The 17,367-nt window shown below is 69.7% G+C and overlaps 2 protein-coding genes across 2 annotated transcripts; both read right to left on the bottom strand.

Moving 5' to 3' along the window:
- Nucleotides 1-196: 196 nt before the first annotated feature.
- On the bottom strand, nt 197-14,115 carry L1CAM (L1 cell adhesion molecule; the record flags this gene model as incomplete). Its single annotated transcript, XM_063322030.1, is given in 24 exon segments — nt 197-370; nt 879-930; nt 933-1,003; nt 1,487-1,712; nt 1,838-1,956; nt 2,424-2,649; nt 3,312-3,382; nt 3,761-3,958; nt 4,277-4,378; nt 4,588-4,712; nt 4,791-4,950; nt 5,595-5,761; nt 5,856-5,967; nt 6,815-6,958; nt 7,524-7,655; nt 8,260-8,444; nt 8,590-8,701; nt 9,281-9,451; nt 9,622-9,744; nt 10,301-10,488; nt 10,574-10,679; nt 11,040-11,054; nt 11,352-11,458; nt 13,965-14,115. Coding segments are annotated over 24 exon segments (3,136 nt in total), but the record flags the coding sequence as incomplete, so codon positions are not given.
- Nucleotides 14,116-14,689: 574 nt separating this feature from the next.
- On the bottom strand, nt 14,690-17,286 carry SSR4 (signal sequence receptor subunit 4). The gene is given in 7 exon segments (XM_063322027.1): nt 14,690-15,138; nt 15,622-15,687; nt 15,787-15,876; nt 15,987-16,061; nt 16,167-16,285; nt 17,216-17,231; nt 17,233-17,286. Coding segments are annotated over 7 exon segments (510 nt in total). The 5' UTR covers nt 17,272-17,286; the 3' UTR covers nt 14,690-15,033.
- Between the last annotated feature and the right edge of the window lie 81 nt (nt 17,287-17,367).

The following is a 17,367-nucleotide window of genomic DNA, read 5'->3' as shown; positions in this document are numbered from 1 at the left end:
GGTCTCATGTGTCCGTCGTCCCCCCCCCCCGGTAGTTTCGGGGCTACCCTGGGTGTTTCAGGGCCCCCCGGGGGAGGGGGATGTCTACAAGACCCGCCTGGGGGGTCTGATGCCGCCCCCCCCGCCCTCCCCCCAGGCTATTTCGGGGCTACCCCGGTGGTCTCGCAGCCCCCGGGACGCCCCCCCCGGTACCCACCGGGCTCGGGCAGGAGGCTGCCGAGGCGCAGCAGCGCGGGGCCGGGGCCGGGGCCGGTGACCGCCCGCAGCGCCAGGCGGTAGCGGGCGCGGGGCTGCAGCCGCCCCAGGGAGGCGTTGCGGGTCCCGGCGGGGAAGGAGATCTCGTCCGGCAGCGCCCCCTCCGGAGCGCTCTCTGCGGGGCGGCCTCAGCACGGACACCCCCCCGGACACCCCCCAGCCCCACAACACCCCCAGCCCCACAGATAATCCCCCAGACACCCCCCCAAACACCCCCAAAAACACCCCCCACAGACACCCCCAACCCCCCCCCACCCCTCTACCTCCCTCAAACACCCCCCAGACCCCCCAAACTCCCACATCGCCCCCCCCCAAATTCCCTTCCAAAGCCCCCCCCAAACCCCACACGTTCCCCTGTGCCCCCCACCACACTCCCCCAGCCTCCCCCAGACCCCCACATACCCCCCCCCACCAAAACTTCTCCCCAAACACCCCCCAGTGCTCCCAGTACCCCCTGGCAGTCCCAGTCCCCCCTCCCAGCGCTCCCAGTCCCCCCTCCCAGCACCCCGAGAGCCCACCTTGTGCTCCCGGTGCTCCCTTAAGCGCCCCCAGAGCCCCTTCCCAGTCCCTCCCGGGGACCCCCAGTGACCCCCAGTCCCTCCCAGTGCCCCCCAGTAGCGGACCCAGGCGGTACTGGAGCAGGAAGCCGGTCAGGATGCCGTTGGGGTGCCGGGCGCTTCCCCCCACTCCAGGGCCAGGGTGGTCTCGTTCACGCGCTCCACGTGCAGCTCCTCGGGGGGGCCCGGCACTGGGGGGGGGACACCAGCGTCAGGGACCCCCCAAACTGCCAAGGGGGGGGGCCCCTCCACCGGGGATTGGGGGGAGCCCCCAGGGACCCCCGAAATGGGGAGAGGGGACAACCACGCTGGGGAGAGAGGGGAGCTAGGAGGGTGGGGGGGATCCCCGGGGGTGTCTGGGGGGGCTCCAGGGGCATTTAGGGGTCCCCAGGGGTATTTAGGGGTCCCCAGGGGTATTTAGGGGTCCCCAGGGGGGTGTGGGGAGGCTCCGGGTGTATTTAGGGGTACCAAGGAGTACGTGGGGGCCCCCCCCAGGAGTATTCGGGAGGCCGCCAGGGGTATTTTGGGGGTCCCTGGGATGGAGTTAGGGCCTCTCGGGGGCAGCTGGGGGGGGAGCAGAGGATTTTAGGGGCCCCCCGCAGAGGGCTGGGGGTGCCGGGGGGGGTCCCTAGGACAAGACTGGGGGGGGGGGGGCGTCGCCGCGAGGTCCTCACCTCCCTCGGGGGTGTCGAAGCGGATCTCGTCGCTGGGGGGGCCGTCCCCCCGCCCGTTGAAGACGACGACCTGGAGGCGGTAGCGGCTCCAGGGGCGCAGCCCCCCCAGCAGCACCCCGCTGGCCTCCCCGGGCACCGTCAGCACCCCGGGGTGCCCCCCGGGGGGGCCGGGGGGGGCCTGCCGGCGCATCCGCTCCCCCACCCAGCCCTCACGCCAGTACAGCACCTGCAAAGGGGGCGGGGGGGGGGGGGGGAGGTACGTCAGGCAGCGGGGACCCCCCCCAAGCTGCCTCAGTACCCCCCACACTCCACAGCCCCCCAAACCCCACAGCCCCCACCGCCCCCCCTTACCCGAAATCCACGGAGGTGCCCGCGCAGGTCTTGGGGGGCCCCCCCCAGGCTCCAGCGCACCCTCACGCTGGTGCTGTTGAGGATCTCCACCCCCACGTTTTCGGGGTACACCAGCGGCACTGGGGGGGGGGGGGACGGACGACAGCAGTGTGAACCCCCAAAATGCACCCCCACATCTGACACCCCCCCCCCCCGACTCTTCGCGGCCTGGATTTGGAGGGGGTCGCCTTCCCCCAGGGTCTCTCGGCACCCCCCGATCTGAGACTCACCCCCTTCCCCAGGGTTTCTCCACCTCCAGAATTGGGGACCCCCACCTTGGCGTCTCCCAGCACCCCCAAATTTGCCCCCCCCCCCCCCCCTTGGGCTCTCCCACCGCCCCCAGATTTGGGGCGGCCCCACCTTGGTGTTTCCCAGCACCCCCAAAATTGGGGACCCCCCACCTTGGGGTCTTGGCACCCCCAAATTTGGGGTCCTCCTCTATTGTGAGCCTCCAGCACCCCCAGATTGAGGGTGTCCGCCCCCCCCCGAGGGTCTCTCTGCCCCCCACCCGGTACAGAGCGGGGCCTGGGGGGGGGTCCCGACTCACGGTCCTCTCCCGAGTAGCCGATGACGACGGGGGGGTCGGGCCCCTTCCCGGCGCTGTTGACCGCCTGCACCCGGATCTCGTAGGGGCTGAAAGTGGGGGTGCCCCCCACCACGACGGGGGGGGCCCCCACCGTCTCCTCGTGCCACCGGCCCAGCGCCGGCTCCAGCCCCCGCCATTGCACCCGGTACCGCACCTCGGCCGCGTTCCACTCCCCGGGCGCCAGCGGCTGCAGGCAGGGCCTCAGCGACACCCCCCACCCCCCCCGGACCCCCAAACCCACCCCCACGGCACCCCCAAAACGGGGGGGACCCCCTCGAGCTCCCCAGACCTCCCCCAGGATAGGGAGACCCCCCCCAAATCTGCCTCACATCCCCCAGAACCTGGCCTGAGACAGAGGAGCCCCCCCCAACCTGCTCTGACTCTGACCCCCCCACACTGAAGGGACACCCCCCCCCCCCCGAAATCTGCCCCAAGCCCACCCCACACACCCCAGAGCCCCCCAAGTCTTCCCGAGCCCCCCAAACCCACCCCAAGCCAAGGGAATCCCCCCAATCCCCCCCAAACCTGCCCCACGTCCCCCAGAACCTGGCCCTTCCCCGAGACAGAGGAACCCCCCCCCCAACCCACTCTGGGGCCCTCTGACCCCCCCCCAAACTGAAGGGACCCCCCCAAAAAACCTGCCCCGAGCCCCCCAAACCTACCTTGAGCCCACCCCATGCGCCCCAGAGCCCCCCAAGTCTTCCCTGAGATCCCCGGAGCCCCCCCCCAAACCCACCCCTCCCCAACCTGGTCCAGCCCCCCCCAACCCCGATCCCCCCAGACCCCCACTGGGGTCCCCTAGTCCCGCCCCCCCAGAAGCCCCCCCCCCGACGCCTGGGTCCCCAGTACCTGCCAGGTGATGACCAGGTTGTTGGTCTCGTTGCCTTCACCCTTGACCCCCCCAGGATTGCGTTCGGGGGCTGGTGGGGGGGGGAATGATGCTCAGAGACCCCCCCAAATATCCACAGACCCTCTGGGGGGGGGGGGGGGCTCAGAGACACCCCCCAACCCCCGTGGGTGGTCAGTACCAGTTGGATGTGGGATATAGCGGGGGGTGGGGGCACTTGGGGTCCTTTTGGGGGGGGTTCATGGTACACAGGAGCATTTTGGGGGTGGCTTGGGGGGGGGGAAGGGGTTTTGGGGTGCCCAGGGCGCCTGGGAGGCACTTACCTGCCGGGGGGTGGCCATGGGGCACTGGGGGGGTGGTGTTGCCGGGTTCCCGGTCAGAATATGGGGGCACTTACACGGGGGGGGTGTGTGGAGAGGGGGGTTTTGGGGTGCCGGGGGGGGTCACTCACCCGCGGGGGGGGTGGAGATGGGGGCGCTGGGGGCGCTGGGCTCCCCCCGGCCGTAGGCGTTGGCCGCCAGCACCCGGAACCGGTATCGGCCGTAGGGCGAGAGGGTGAGGGGGGCCCAGGGCTGCCCCCCCGGCACCGTCAGCCGCTCCACGAAGCGCCCGGGGGTGAAGATACCCTCCTCCTCCTCCACCACGAACTCTGGGGGGGGGGTGAGGGGGGGGTTCAAACCCCTCCAGCACCCCCAAATCCCCATCACCTCCGCCCTCCTCCAGCCCCGACCACCCAGAGCCCTCCCCGAACACAAGGAGACCCCTCTGAGCCCCCCCAAAACAACCTTAACCCCCCCCAAAACCACCCTGAATCCCCCCAGACACCCCAAATCCCCCCCAGGACCCCCTAAAGCCCCCTCCACCCCTTCCAGTACCTCCCCACCTCCCACAGCGCCCCCCCCCAGACACCCCAGGTCCCCCTCCTCATCTCCCCCCCGGAGACACCCCCCCCCAGTCCCCCCCTTACTCTCCACGGGGCTGTTGTGCTCGTCCCCCGGGGTCCAGGAGAGCCGGACCTGGCGCTCGCCCACCTCCAGCACCTGCAGCTCCCGCACGGGGCCCGGCCGGCCTGGGGGGGGGCAAGGCAGTGAGTGGGGGGCAGAACCGGGGGAACTGGGGCGGAACTGGGGGAGAACCAGGAGAAACTGGGAGAGAACCGGGGCTAACGGGGACAGAACTGGGGGAACGGGGACAGAACCAGGGCAGACCCCGCAGCAGCGTCCCGTGCCCCCCCCCCGCCAGGGGTGTTGGTGAGGGCGGTGGGGGGGGGGGTCTCACCCACGACACGGAGCTGCGCCTCGGCCTCGACGGCATCCAGGAGGGTCCAGGCGCGGCAGGAGAAGGTCCCCTGGTCACCGTAGTCCACCCCAGCCACCGTCAGTGTGTCCCCGCTCAGCGAGTACCTGCAGGGAGGTGGGGGGGTTGTTGGCCACCCCCGGGGGGTCCGTGGGACCCTCTTGACCCCTCCCCAGCCCCCTCACTTGTCGCTATCGGCCGTCTCGCGCAGCAGCTGCCCGTCCCGGCGCCACTCGAGGCCGCGGGGGGCCAGCCCGGGGTCAAAGGCGGCCACGCAGCGGAAGGTCACCGTCTCCCCCTTCTTCGCCGTCGTGCTCTGGGGGGGCACCTCGATCCGCGTCGCCGCTGGCGGGGGTGGCACAGGGTTAAAGGGACACACACACACGGGGCAGGGGGGGAACCTGAAGGAGCTCTGAGGGTCCCAGATCCATATAGCAGTCTCAGGAAGGATTGGGGGAGCGCAGGGGGGGGTCCCAGAAAGGATTCGGGGGGTTCTACAGGGCTCTAGGGGATCCCAGAAGAGACTTGGGGGGGGCTGGAGGATCCTAGGAAGGATTTGGGGGGCCCTGGAGGCTCTTGGGGGTCCCAGGAAAGACCTGGGGGGGCCCCAGAGGGTCTCTGGGCCGGTCTCAGGAAGGATGTAGGTGCCTCAGGAAGGATTTGGGGGGCACAGGAGAGGTCGGGGGGCGTCCCCAGAAGACTCTGGTGGAGCCCAGGAAGGACTGAGGGGTCCCTGGGAGGCTCTGGGGAGTCCTGGGAAAGATCTGGAGGAGACTGGAGAGCTCTGGGAGCTCCTGGGAAGGATTTTGGGAGTCCCTGTGGGGTTCTGAGGGATCCCAGGAAGGATTTAGAGGGTCCCCGAGGGGCTCTGAGGGGGATTCAGGGGTCCCAAAGGTGCCCCAGGGCAATAAGGGGCATCCTGGGGGGGGGTCTCAAGTGACCTGGGCAGTCCTGGGGGCGCCGAGGGGGGTCCCTGGGGGTCCTGGTACCTTTGACGTCCAGGTGGGCGGCGACGCTGGCGTTGCTGTGGGGGTTGTGGGCCTGGCAGGTGAAGACCCCCCCGTCCCCCCGCGCCACCGGGCCCAGCCGCAGGGTGCCGTTGGTGAAGACGAAGGCCCGGTCGTCCTGCAGGGCCGGCTCCAGCTCCGGCGTCAGCCTGGCCGAGGGGGAGGGTACGAAGCATTGGGGGTGGGGGGGCAGCGCTGGGGGTCCCAGGGGGGTGGGGGCTCTGGGGGCGGGGGGTGTCTCACCACTCGACGGTGGGCGCGGGGGCCCCGAAGGTCCGGCAGTGCAGGAAGACCGTCCGGTTCTCCACCACCGCGTACGGCGTCTTGTCCGGCGTCAGGATCTTCACCGGCAGCTCTGGGGATGGGGGGCCAGTGAATGAGGTGTCCAGACCCCCCCGCCCCGAGCCCCCCAAACCCCCCGCCAAACCTCCCCCACCCCCTTCCCAGGACATTGAGGCAGCTCGGGTTGTCATTGCCATGGCAACAGGTACCCCCCGGTTGCCATAGAGGTGGCTGTCACTGTGGCAACAGCTACCCAAACAGGGTTGCTGTGGGAGCCGCCATTGATAAGGCAGGTTGCCATAGCAACCGTCTCCAGGCTCGGTTGCCATGGTGATGGCGAGGGGAGGGGGGGCCTGTTGCCCAGTTGCTGTGGCAATGGAGGGGGGTTGCTATGGGGGGCACTGTTGCCATGGGGCTGGTTGCTATGGGGGACACCGTTGCCATGGGGCTGGTTGCTAAGGGGTTGCCAGGGAGGGGTACCACCCGGGGATGGTTGCTAGGGGGGATGCAGGTGCTGGGGAGACCCGGTTGCCAAGGGGGATGCGGTTGCTAAGGGGGATGTCGTTCCTAAGGGGGATGTGGTTGCCAAGGGGGGGGATGCGGTTGCCAAGGGGGGGATGTGGTCACGGCAGGGATCACATCCGCGGCCGGGGACCACCACCACCACACCGGGGATGCCGTCACCACGGCGACACTGTCACTGCGAGGACAGTCGGGGGATGCCATCGCCATGGGGATGGTTGCCAGGAACAGCCTGTTGCCGTAGGGATGCGGTTGCCCCGGGGGAACGCCCTTGGCAAGAAGAGGGCTGTGGGCGGAGCTGGGTGCCCGGAGGGGGGTCCCGGTGGCCAAGGGGAGTTCCTGGTGGCCAAGGGGGGGTCCCGGTGGCTAAGGGGGGGTCCCCACAGCCCCCCACACACCCACGACGTAGACGAAGGCGTTGGCCAGCAGTCGCCCGTGGCGGTTGTAGGCCTCACACTGGGCCACCAGCGTGTCGTTGGGCTCCAGGCGGGACAGCACCAGGGCCCCCTCCCGCACCGCCCGCCGGCCGGCCCCCGGCACCTCTGCAACGGGGGGGGTCGTCAGGGCACCCACAGGGACCGCCACGCCCCCCCGGGGAACCCCAGACCCCCCCACGGACCCCAACCCCCCTCCCCCAGGGACCCCCACTGCCTCCCTGGGGACCTCCATCCATCCCCAGGGACCCCCACCACCCCCCCCCGGACCTTGCTGCCTCCCCATGGACCCCCCACGCCCCCCAGAGACCCCTACAGCCTCCCCAGGGACCCCTACACCCCCCTCAGGGACCCCAATATTTTACAGAGGTACCCAAAATCCTCCCAGGGACCCCAATAATTCCCAAGGGACCCCAAGTTGCCCCCCCTCACCCCCCCACCCTCTTTGGACTGTCCTGGGGACCCCAAGAGACCCCAAGGGGCCCCCTAACGACCCCCAGGGGGGACCCGCCCTGGGGGCCCCAAAACCCCCCAGGGACCCTGACCCCCAGCTCCAGGGCTACTACCCAGCCCTGGCAAGCCCCCCAAGGGACCCCAACAACCCCCCCCCCGGGACCCCAGTAACCACCCCCCCGCCCAGGGATTGTTTTTCCCCCCCCAGGGGCCCCCCTACCCTCGATGGGGACGCCATTGAGGCGCCAGGTGACGCGGGGCCGGGGCTTGCCCTCCACGCTGCAGTCCAGCCGCGCCGTCTCCCCCGGGCCGAACACCCCGCTCTCGGGGCTGCGCACCCAGTACGGGGCCGCTGGGGGGGGGAGGGGGGGAAGGGGGTGTCAGGGACCCCCCCACACGCGCCCCCCCGCCCCCCCCCCCCCCCCCGGCACCTCCCAGTGTCTCCCACCACTCACCCCAGCGGATCCCAGTGCCCCCAGGCACAATCCCGGCACCTCCCAGTGCCCCCAGCAGCCCCCAGCATCTCCCAGTGCCCACCCCGGTGGATCCCGGTGCCTCCCAGTGCCCCCAGCAACCCCCGGTGTCTCCCAGTGCCCACCCCGGTGGATCCCAGTGCCTCCCAGTGCCCCCAGCTCCTATCCCAGAGTCTCCCAGTGCCTCCCGTTGCCCCTAGCTCCCACCCCAGTGCCCCCAGCACCCACGCCAGTGCCTCCCAGTGCCCCCAGCAGCCCCCCAGCACCTCCCAGCATTCCCAGTAGCCACCCCAACAGATCCTAGTGCCCCCCAGTGCCCTCAGCACCTACCCCAGCGCGTCCCGGTGTCTCCCAGTGCCCTCAGCACCTGCCCCAGCGCCTCCCAGTGTCTCCCAGTGCTCCCCACCGTCTCCCAGTGCCCTTAGCTCCCACCCCAGTGCCTCCTAGGGTCCCCAGCACCCCCCAGCGCCCCCCGCGCCCTACCCTCGACGGTGACGAGGTGGCTGTGCCGCGCCTGGCCCTGGCTGTTCTCGGCCACGCACTCGTACTCGCCGTCGTCCGCCTCCTCCACCGCCCGCAGCCGCAGCGTCTTGTTGAAGTTCTCCAGCGAGGCCCGGCCCCGCGGCAGGGGCCCATTCAGCCGCTGCCACCGCACCGTCGGCGTGGGGCTGGGGGCCCGTGTCACCGGAGGGGGGCCGGGACACCCTCCCCGAGCCCAGCTTCCCCCCTCAGCCCTCCCTCAGCACCCTGGGGACCCTCCAGGAGCTCCCTGACACCCCCAGCCCCACCTCCCGCCCCCCAGCCCAGACTCACAGCCCCTCGGCAATGCACTCGAGGACCAGGGTGCCCCCCCGCAGGGCGACATGGGGGGGCTGTGGCTCCCGGGGTACCACCAGCCGGGGACGGCGGGACTGCACCAAGTTACCTGGGGGGTAAAAGGGGTTAGCAGGGCCGGGGGGGCAACCCCAAGAGCCCCCCCCATACTCCTGAGCACCCCCCATGCACCAGGAGACACCGCCCCCCAAGCTTCAGGGATCCTCCATACACCAACAGCCCCCCTCACGAGCCCAAATGACCCCCCCCTTCACCAAGGGACCCCCCAATAGCCCCCCTCATACTCCCAAGGACCCCCTAATACACGAAAGGATCCCCGAGACACCCTCCCCAGACCAGAGTGGGGGTCTCCAGGGGGCTTTTTGAGGGGGGACCCCAGGGCAGGGCAGCTTGAGAGGGGGAGTGGGGTCCTATCTGGGGTATCCCCACGGTTTGGGGGGGGGGGGGCTTCAGCTGTGTGAGGCAGTTTTATGGGTGCTGGGGGGGTGTAGGAGGGTTTTAGAGAGGATTTTAAGGTGGGGTTACCCTAGAGTAAAAGTGATTTGGGGGGCTCCCACAGAAGTGAATCTGGGGGGTTAGAGGGTCCCGAGGGGAGCTGGGTTCTGGGGGCAACTCTGGGGGTCTCAGGGGGGAAGTTCGGGGTCCCGGTTCCCCCCCCCTCCCCACGCACTGGGGGCGACGCGGAGGTCGAGGGGCTCCTTCTGGATGATGGTGCGGGGCCCCAGGTAGTGAGCGTGGCAGATGTAGTCGGGGTGGCTGTCGCCCACCAGCGCGTTGGCGAAGTAGAGGAACCCGTCCTGCCCCATGCTCACTCGGGCGTCCTGCGCGATGTGCACGATGCCTGGGGGGGGTGGGGGGGACAACACACACACGGGGGGGGGTGTCAGGGGGTCCCCGCTACCCCCAGCCCCCCCCAGGTGTGAGGGGAGAAGGGGGTGCAGGGGGAACCGCGTACAAGGGGTGCAGGATCAGCCACATCCCCCCCCCCCCAGCCCCTCCCTGGTTGCTCACGGCTGTTGAGCCAGTAGATCTTGGGGGGCACGGCGCTCTTGGGGGGGTCACAGGGCAGCACCACGGGGTCCCCCTCCTCCACCTCCACCGGCATCACCTTCTCCTTGGGCCACTGTGGCGTGTCTGGGGACCACAACAGCGTTTGGGGGGGCGCGGGTATCCGGGGGGGGCCCCCCAAACCAGCCAGGGACCCCCCACATCCAGGGGGTTCCCCTCCAAACCAGCCAGGGACCTCAGCGTCCAGGCCCTGAGTGAGGGGTCGTAGCAGGGAAATAGGGGTGTGTGGGGACATAGGGAGATCTGGGGGCTCCCAGGGGGATTTTAGGGGACCCCCACTGGGCTCTGGGGGGATTTAGGGGACACCCAGGGGGCTCTGGGACACCCTGGGGTGTTAGGTGACCCCAGGTTGGGTTTGGGTCGATTCAGGGGGGATTTAGGGGACCCAGGGCAGGTTTGGGGGGATTCAGGGGGGATTTAAGGGGCCCCAGGGCAGGTTTGGAGGGATTCAGGGAGGATTTAGGGTACTCCAGGGCAGGTTTGGGGGAATTTAGGGGACCCCAGGGCAGCTTTTGGGTCACCGGAAGGGGATTTGGAGGGCCCCAGGAGGGGGCAGAGGCTGCGTGCGGGTACGTGGAGGGTGTTGGGGTGCCTGGGGGGGGTGTCGGGGTCCCCGTCTCACTCTCGGCGATGACACGGGCCTCGAGGGACAAGGCGGTGCCCAGGGCGTTGGTGGCCAAGCAGCGGTAGCGGCCCTGCAGGCGGCCGGCCAGGCTGGCGTTGATGACCAGCGTCCCCAGGCCCGGGGCCACCGTCACCCCCGGGTGCTCCTCAGGGACAAAAGGCTGGTCCTCCCGCATCCAGCGGTACCTGCAGGTGGGGGCGTCACTGTTACCGGGGGGGGGACACAGCGGGGGTTGGGGGACAAATCGGGGGGAACACGGGGGACACTCACTGGACGGGGGGGTTGCCGGTGGCGTTGCACTTGAGGACGATGTCATCGCTGGGGAAGACAACGAGCTGCTCCGGGGGCTGCTCCACCAGCTCGGGGGGCTGCAGGACTGCGGATGGGGGCGGGGTGGGGGTGTCAGTGCAGGGGGTGCCCTGGCGACACACCAGCACCCCCAGCAACACCCTAGGCACCCCATAGGGTCCCCAGGACACCCCCCCCCAGATGCACAGGAACCCCCTCAGGGCCCCCAGGAGCCTCCCCAAGGACACTTGGGGACCCCAGACCCCAAACAGACTCCATGGGGACCCTCTCCAGGACACTGGACACCACCCTGGGCACCTCAGGGACCCCCCTGGAAACCCCAGGGACCCTCCCCAGGCCCCACAGAGATCCCCAGGGTCCTCAGAACTGCCCAGAAGCCTCCCAAGACCCCCCTCCCCAGAACCACCCAGGACCCCCCCAGACTCACGCTCGTGCAGACCATCTGCACCGTCCGGGGGGGAGCAGAGAGGGGAGAGATACAGCAGTGAGTGGGGGGCTCCCCCCGGGCGCAGGGGGTCACAGGACCCTCGTGAGCAGCCGTGCAAGGCAAGGGGGGGCAAGGGGTCCTCGTGCAAGGGCAGGGGCGAGCGTGCGAGGGGTCCTCGTGCAGGGGGGGCGAGCGGCCCTCGTGCAAGTGGCCCTTGTGCAAGCAGCCCTCGTGCAAAAGGTCCTCGTACAGCGTGCAAGCCCCCCCCGTCCCGTGCATGGACACCCCCCCCCCCCCCCCCGCCCCACTCACACTCCGGGGGGATGGTGATGGCGGCGCCGGGCCCCCCCAGCGCCAGCAGCAGGAGGAGGCCGAGCCCCCGGGGCAGAGCCATGGCCGGGGCCGGCGGCAGCGGGGGCCTGGCGGGGGGTACACGGTGGGGGGGGAGGTAGGGTGTCAGCTTCCCCCCCCCGGAGGGGACCCAGGTGCCCGGGACCCCCCCACAGCCCCCCCCTCCATCTCCATTGTGTGGCGGCCACAGCCTCCCCTCCCCCCCGCCCCCCCCCCGGATGCTCCCGTTACCATGGCAACGACTAATGAGGGAACCTGTCACCTTGGCTCGGGACCCAGGCGTCCGAGCGACCCCCCCCCCCCCCCGCCCCGCTCCGCTCCATCCCCTCCCTTCCCCCCCGCCCCGCAGGGGACCCAGCCGTCCGAGAGAACCGCCCCCCCCATCTCCCCTTCAGCACCCTGGACAGGGCACCCAGCCGTCCCGGACAGCTCCCGCCCCCCCCGCAGGAGGGACCCAGCCGCCCGAGCCCGCCCCCCCCCGCCCCTTACCCCCCCCACCATCTCGGGGCGGAAACGGGGGCGGCCCCGGCGGGGACAAGGGTCCCTTGTTGACCCCGCATTCCTGGGGGTGGGGCTGGGAGGGACCGGGCGATGACCCCCCCCCACCTCCCACAGAAAGGGACCCAGGCGTCCGGGCCCCTCCCTGCCCCCCCCCCCCAAAATGGACCCAGGCGTCCGGGTGCTGCAGGTGGGGGGAGGGGCGGGCCCGTGGCACCTGTAGGGAAATGACCGGGGGGGGGGACGGGGACCGGCACCCCACCCCCCCTCTACCCGAGACGGGACCCAGGCGTCCGGGCCACCCAACCCCCCCTAAGGGACCCAGGCGTCCGGCGACCCCTCCCTCCAAGGGACCCGGGCGTCCGGGCCCCCCCGCCCCACCGGAGCCGTCACGGCGGCGGGGGGCGGCCGCGGGGTGACGAGGCCGTGGGGAGCCGTCGGGGCCAGTTACATCGTGTGTGTCGTCCCCCCCCCCCGCACACGGGCCCATTCCCCCCCCCCCCCCGCCGGCCCCACCCATCTGTTGGACGTGGGCCGGGATCCTATAGGGACCTTGTAGAGCCCCCCCCGAGCTCCCTGTCCCCATGGAGACCCCATGGAGACCCTATAGAGCCTCCCCCCCGCGAGCTCCCTGGCCCCACAGAGACCATATGGAGACCCTATAGAGCCCCCCCAGAGCTCCCTGGCCTCTTAGAGACCCCATGGAGATCCTATAGAGCCCCCCAGCCCCATAGAGACCCCACGGAAACCCTATAGAGCCCCAACAGAGCTCCGTGTCCCCATAGAGACCCCGCGGAGAACCTATAGAGCCGCCTGACAGATCTCCCTGGCCTCTTAAGGACCCTATAGAGCCCCCAATCTGAGCCCCCTATCCACATAGGGACCCCCCTTAGAGACCCTACAGATCCCCTCAGCCCCATAAAGACGGCATGGGGACCCTATAGAGCCCCCAGCAGAGCTCCCTGGCCCTACAGAGACCCTATAGAGCCCACAGCAGAGCCCCACAGACACCCCACTGCCTCAGCCCAGCCCCACGGAGACCCTATAGAGCCACCTTTGCCTCAGCCCAGCCCCACGGAGACCCTATAGAGCCACCTTTACCTCAGCCCCGGCCCCTCCACACTTCCCGCCCTGGGGAGGACCCCAGAGCCCCCTCCCCGCAGAGCCCCAGCCCCGTATAGATACGCCATAGAACCACCTTCGCCTCAGCCCGGCTCTATAGAGACCCTATAGGGCCACTTTTACCTCAGCCCAGCCCCATACATACCCTATAGAGCCACCTTTACCTCAGCCCAGCCCCACAGACACCATACAGAGCCACCTTTACCCCAGTGCCGGACCCATAAGGAGCATATAAAACCACTTTTACTTCAGGCCAGCCCCAAAGACAGACTACAGAACCAGCTTTACCTCAGCCCAGCCCCACAGAGACCCTATAGATCCACTTTTACCTCAGCTCAGCCCCATAAAGACCCTACAGAGCCACCTTTACCTCAGCCCAGCCCCACAGAGACCCTATAGATCCACTTTTACCTCAGCTCAGCCCCATAAAGACCCTACAGAGCCACCTTTACCTCAGCCCAGCCCCACAGAGACCCTATAGATCCACTTTTACCTCAGCTCAGCCCCATAAAGACCCTACAGAGCCACCTTTACCTCAGCCCAGCCCCACAGAGACCCTATAGATCCACTTTTACCTCAGCTCAGCCCCATAAAGACCCTACAGAGCCACCTTTACCTCAGCCCAGCCCTAAAGACATCCTATAGATCCACCTTTACCTCATCCCATCCCCATAAAGACCCTACAGACCCACCTTTACCTCACGCCATCCCCACAGCTCCACTTTTACCTCAGCCCCGGCCCCTCCGCGCTTCCCGCCTCGCCCAGGACCCCCACCCCCCCACCACCACCCCGCCCCGGCTCCCCTCAGCCCAGCCCCGCGGGACCCCCGCAGACGCACCTTCCCCTCAGCACCACCTTCCCGGTAACCCCCCCCCACCCCCCCGCCCCAAAACAGCCCCGGATCCCCCGATTCCCGCCTCCGCGGGACCCCCCCCCTCCACCCCCGGCCCTACCTGCTCGCGCCGCTCCCAGCTCGGGGCTGCGGCTGCCGCGGGGCTGACATAATCCGCGCGCGGGCCCCGCCCACCGCCGCGAGGCCACGCCCCCTCGGCCACACCCTGAGCCAGCGCCGCGGGGGGGAGGGGGGCGCCCGGGTCCCCCCCACCGGGGCGGGGAGTTGGGGGGGGGGGTGGGGGGTGTCCGGACCCCTAATGGGGGGGTTAAACGCCCCCCCGGGACGCCCGAGCCCCCTGTGAAGGGAGAGGGAATCCCCCCCCCCCCCGCCCAGACGCCTGGGTCCCCTGTGAGGAGGGGGGGAGCCCCCCCACTCCCCCCCCGACCGCCTGGGTCCCCTCCCAAAGCGGGGGGGGGGCAACGGGGGGGGGGGTAATGACACCCCTTTCCCGGCAGTCAGACCCTGGCAGCCGCCCAGGGGCTGATGGGAAACACACCCCCCCCACACCCCCCCCTCCCGGGAGGACTCGGGTATCGGGGGGTGGGGGGGTGGCGCTGGGGGGGGGGGGGGGCTCACACCCCCGAAACAGACTCGGAAACACCCAATCTGCTCCCTCCCCCCCCCCCCCCCCGCGCTGTGAGGTCACCGCGCTTTGTCACTGATGACATCACCCCTGTCTGGGGCTGGGTGTGACGTCATCAGACAGCAGCCCGGACGCCTCGGGGGGGGGGGTGGGGGGCACCCCCAAAACAGACACAGGGAGATGGAGGGGGGGGGGGGGGAGACTTTTATTGGTGGGGGGGGGGGATTTGGGGACACCCCCCCCCGGGCAGGAGTCACAGGGTGGACCCTCAAGACCCTCCATTTTGGGGGCTCCCCCATTTTTGGGGCCCAGCCCCAACCAACCGTTCCCATTTTGAGGGGGGGGGGGACACGGACAGGGATGGACGGGTCCCTCAGCCCCCCCCCCCGACACCCCCACTTTTAAGGCGCACCCCAAAACATGTTTATTCTGGGGGGAAAGGGGTAATTTTAGGGGCGCCCTGCTCCCCACCAAGACCTGGGGACCCTCTGGGAGGGGGGGCTGTTTGGGCGGGGGGGGTGGGTATTTTTTTGGGGGGGGGCCCCTACGCCTGTATGCTGCTTTTGGTGCTGAAGGCGAGGTAATAGATGACGAGGCCGATGGCGGCTGCCACCACCTCCGTCGACACCCAGGGACCGTTCCAAGCGCCCTGTCGAAACAATTGGGGGGGTCACCGCTGCCCCCCCCCGACCCCCGCACCCCAAAACCTTCCCCCCCGCCTCTCCCCCCCAGGGCAAACCTCAGCCCCGCAGGGCTCCATACCCATCCTCAAAATCCACCACGAAAACCCAGGGATGCCACCCCAAACCCCGGGGACACCCCAAAACAACCCCCCCAAAAACCTGGCGACACCCCAAAACCCCCAACACCCACCCCCCAAAGACCATTGGGACCCCCCCGCCCCCCCCAGGACCCCCAACCCCCCCTCCGAGAGGAGAAGCACCCCAAGCGCCTGCCCCAGCCCCACCCCCAGGTCATCCAAGGATTCTCCAACGCCCCCAAATCGCCCCAATTTCTGCCCAAACCCCCCTGTGCATCCCCAGCCTACCCCCCCCCCCCAGTATCCCGAGGAAGCTGTGTCAAGGACCCCCCCAGGCCCACGGGGACCCCCAAACCCCTCCCCCCGACTCACCCGATGGTCCACGTTAACGGTGAAAAGGGGCCGGATGCGGGAGACATCCTCGTTATTGCGCTGAGCCTGACGGGGGGGAGGAGAGAGAAAAGGGGGTTCAGAACCAGGGTGGGGGCACACCAGGTGGGGGCACACCGGGTGGGGGCCCCCCCCAGAGGGACCCACCTTGCGCAGGGCGCTGTAGGACTCCTCGTCGAAGAATTTCACCTCGTAGGTGCCCGACTGGGCGTTGCGGTGCTCCAGGCTCCAGGAGACCTGGGCGGGGGTGGAAATGGTGGAGAGCGCTGAGCCCCCAGACCCCCCCCGAGCCCCCAGACCTCCCCCCCGAGCCCCCAGACCACCCCCCCGAGCCCCCCCGGCCTCACCTGGTAGCGCCCCACGTCCTGCCCCCGGGTGACAGGGAACTGCTTCCCATTGACGTCGGCGTAGAGAGCCACGTTCTGGGGAGAAAGAGGGGCAGTGAGATGTGAAGGGGGGGGGGGCGTGCCCACGTCAGCGACCCCTTTGCCCCCCCCCTCCCCCCCCCCAACCTTGCGGGGACTCACCTGGGCACCGTTCTTGCAGGCCAGCGAGATCTCCACCACGAAGACGCTCTCGGAGGAGATGACGGCGTCCGAGGTGGTGTAGTAGGAAGGCACGATGGTGGGCTCGGGGCACGGCTCGCCTGCGGGGGGGGGACGGGACACAGGCATGAGAAGTGGGGTGTGCTGAGACCCCTGCAAAAACCCCGGGACGCCCCCCCCCAGGGCCTCTCAGAGGTGCCAGGACCCCCACACAGGCCCCAGGATACCACCACAAGCCCCGGGACTGCCCCCTTTGGCCCTGGACAGGCCTCGGGACCACCTCCCAGGCCCCAGGACCCCCACACACTGCCCCCCCCAGACCCCAGGACCCCCGCAAAGGTCCCATGATCCCCTAAGGCCCCGTAAAGGCAACAGTTTTAAACTAGAGCAGGGCAGGTTTAGATTCGACACTAGGATGAAGTCCTTTACAGCGAGGGTGGTGAGACACTGGCCCAAGTTGCCCAGAGAGGGGGTGGAGGCCCCATCCCTGGAGACATCCAAGGCCGGGCTGGATGAGGCTCTGAGCAACCTGATGTGGTTGAACATGTCCCCGCTCGCTGCAGGGGGTGGCACTAGATGGCCTTTAAGGGTCCCTTCCCACCCAACACGTTCTACCGTTCTTATGATAAAGGCCCCGGGATCGCCCCCCCAGTACCTGACAGGCCCCGGGACATCCCCCTAAGGCCCCTCACAGGCCCCAGGACCCCCCTCCACAGCACCCCACAGGCCCCAAGACCCCTGAAAAGGCCTCAGGACCCCCCTAACGGTCCCACACAGGTCCCAGGGCTCCTCCGACAGCCCCTCACAGACCTTGGGACACCCCCCCCCCCCCCCCCACGGCCCCTCACAGGCCCCGGGAGCCCCCTACGGCACCTGACAGGCCCCGGGACACCCCCACAGGCCCCTCACAAACCCCGGGACCCCCCACTCCCCCGGAGCCCCCCAGCCCCGGGTGTTCCAGAACACCCACCCCTCGGGCCCCGAGACCCCCGCGCCCGCCCCGTAGCACCCACCAGGCCCAACCCCGTTACCTGCGGCGCCTAATGCCCAGCGCCAGCAGCCCGGCCAGCACCGCCAGCGCCGCCATGACTGCCGGCCGCACCGCCCTGCCGCCACCGACCCTCTCCAACCAGCCAATCAGCGCCGCCCGCCGCCTGGGCGCGCCCAATCAGCCCCAAGGGGC

The sequence above is a fragment of the Chroicocephalus ridibundus genome, unplaced genomic scaffold (assembly GCF_963924245.1).
Source record: "Chroicocephalus ridibundus unplaced genomic scaffold, bChrRid1.1 SCAFFOLD_592, whole genome shotgun sequence".
Classification (NCBI taxonomy): domain Eukaryota; kingdom Metazoa; phylum Chordata; class Aves; order Charadriiformes; family Laridae; genus Chroicocephalus; species Chroicocephalus ridibundus.
Note: the sequence above shows the minus strand (reverse complement) of the source record. Positions and strands in the feature narration are given on the sequence as shown.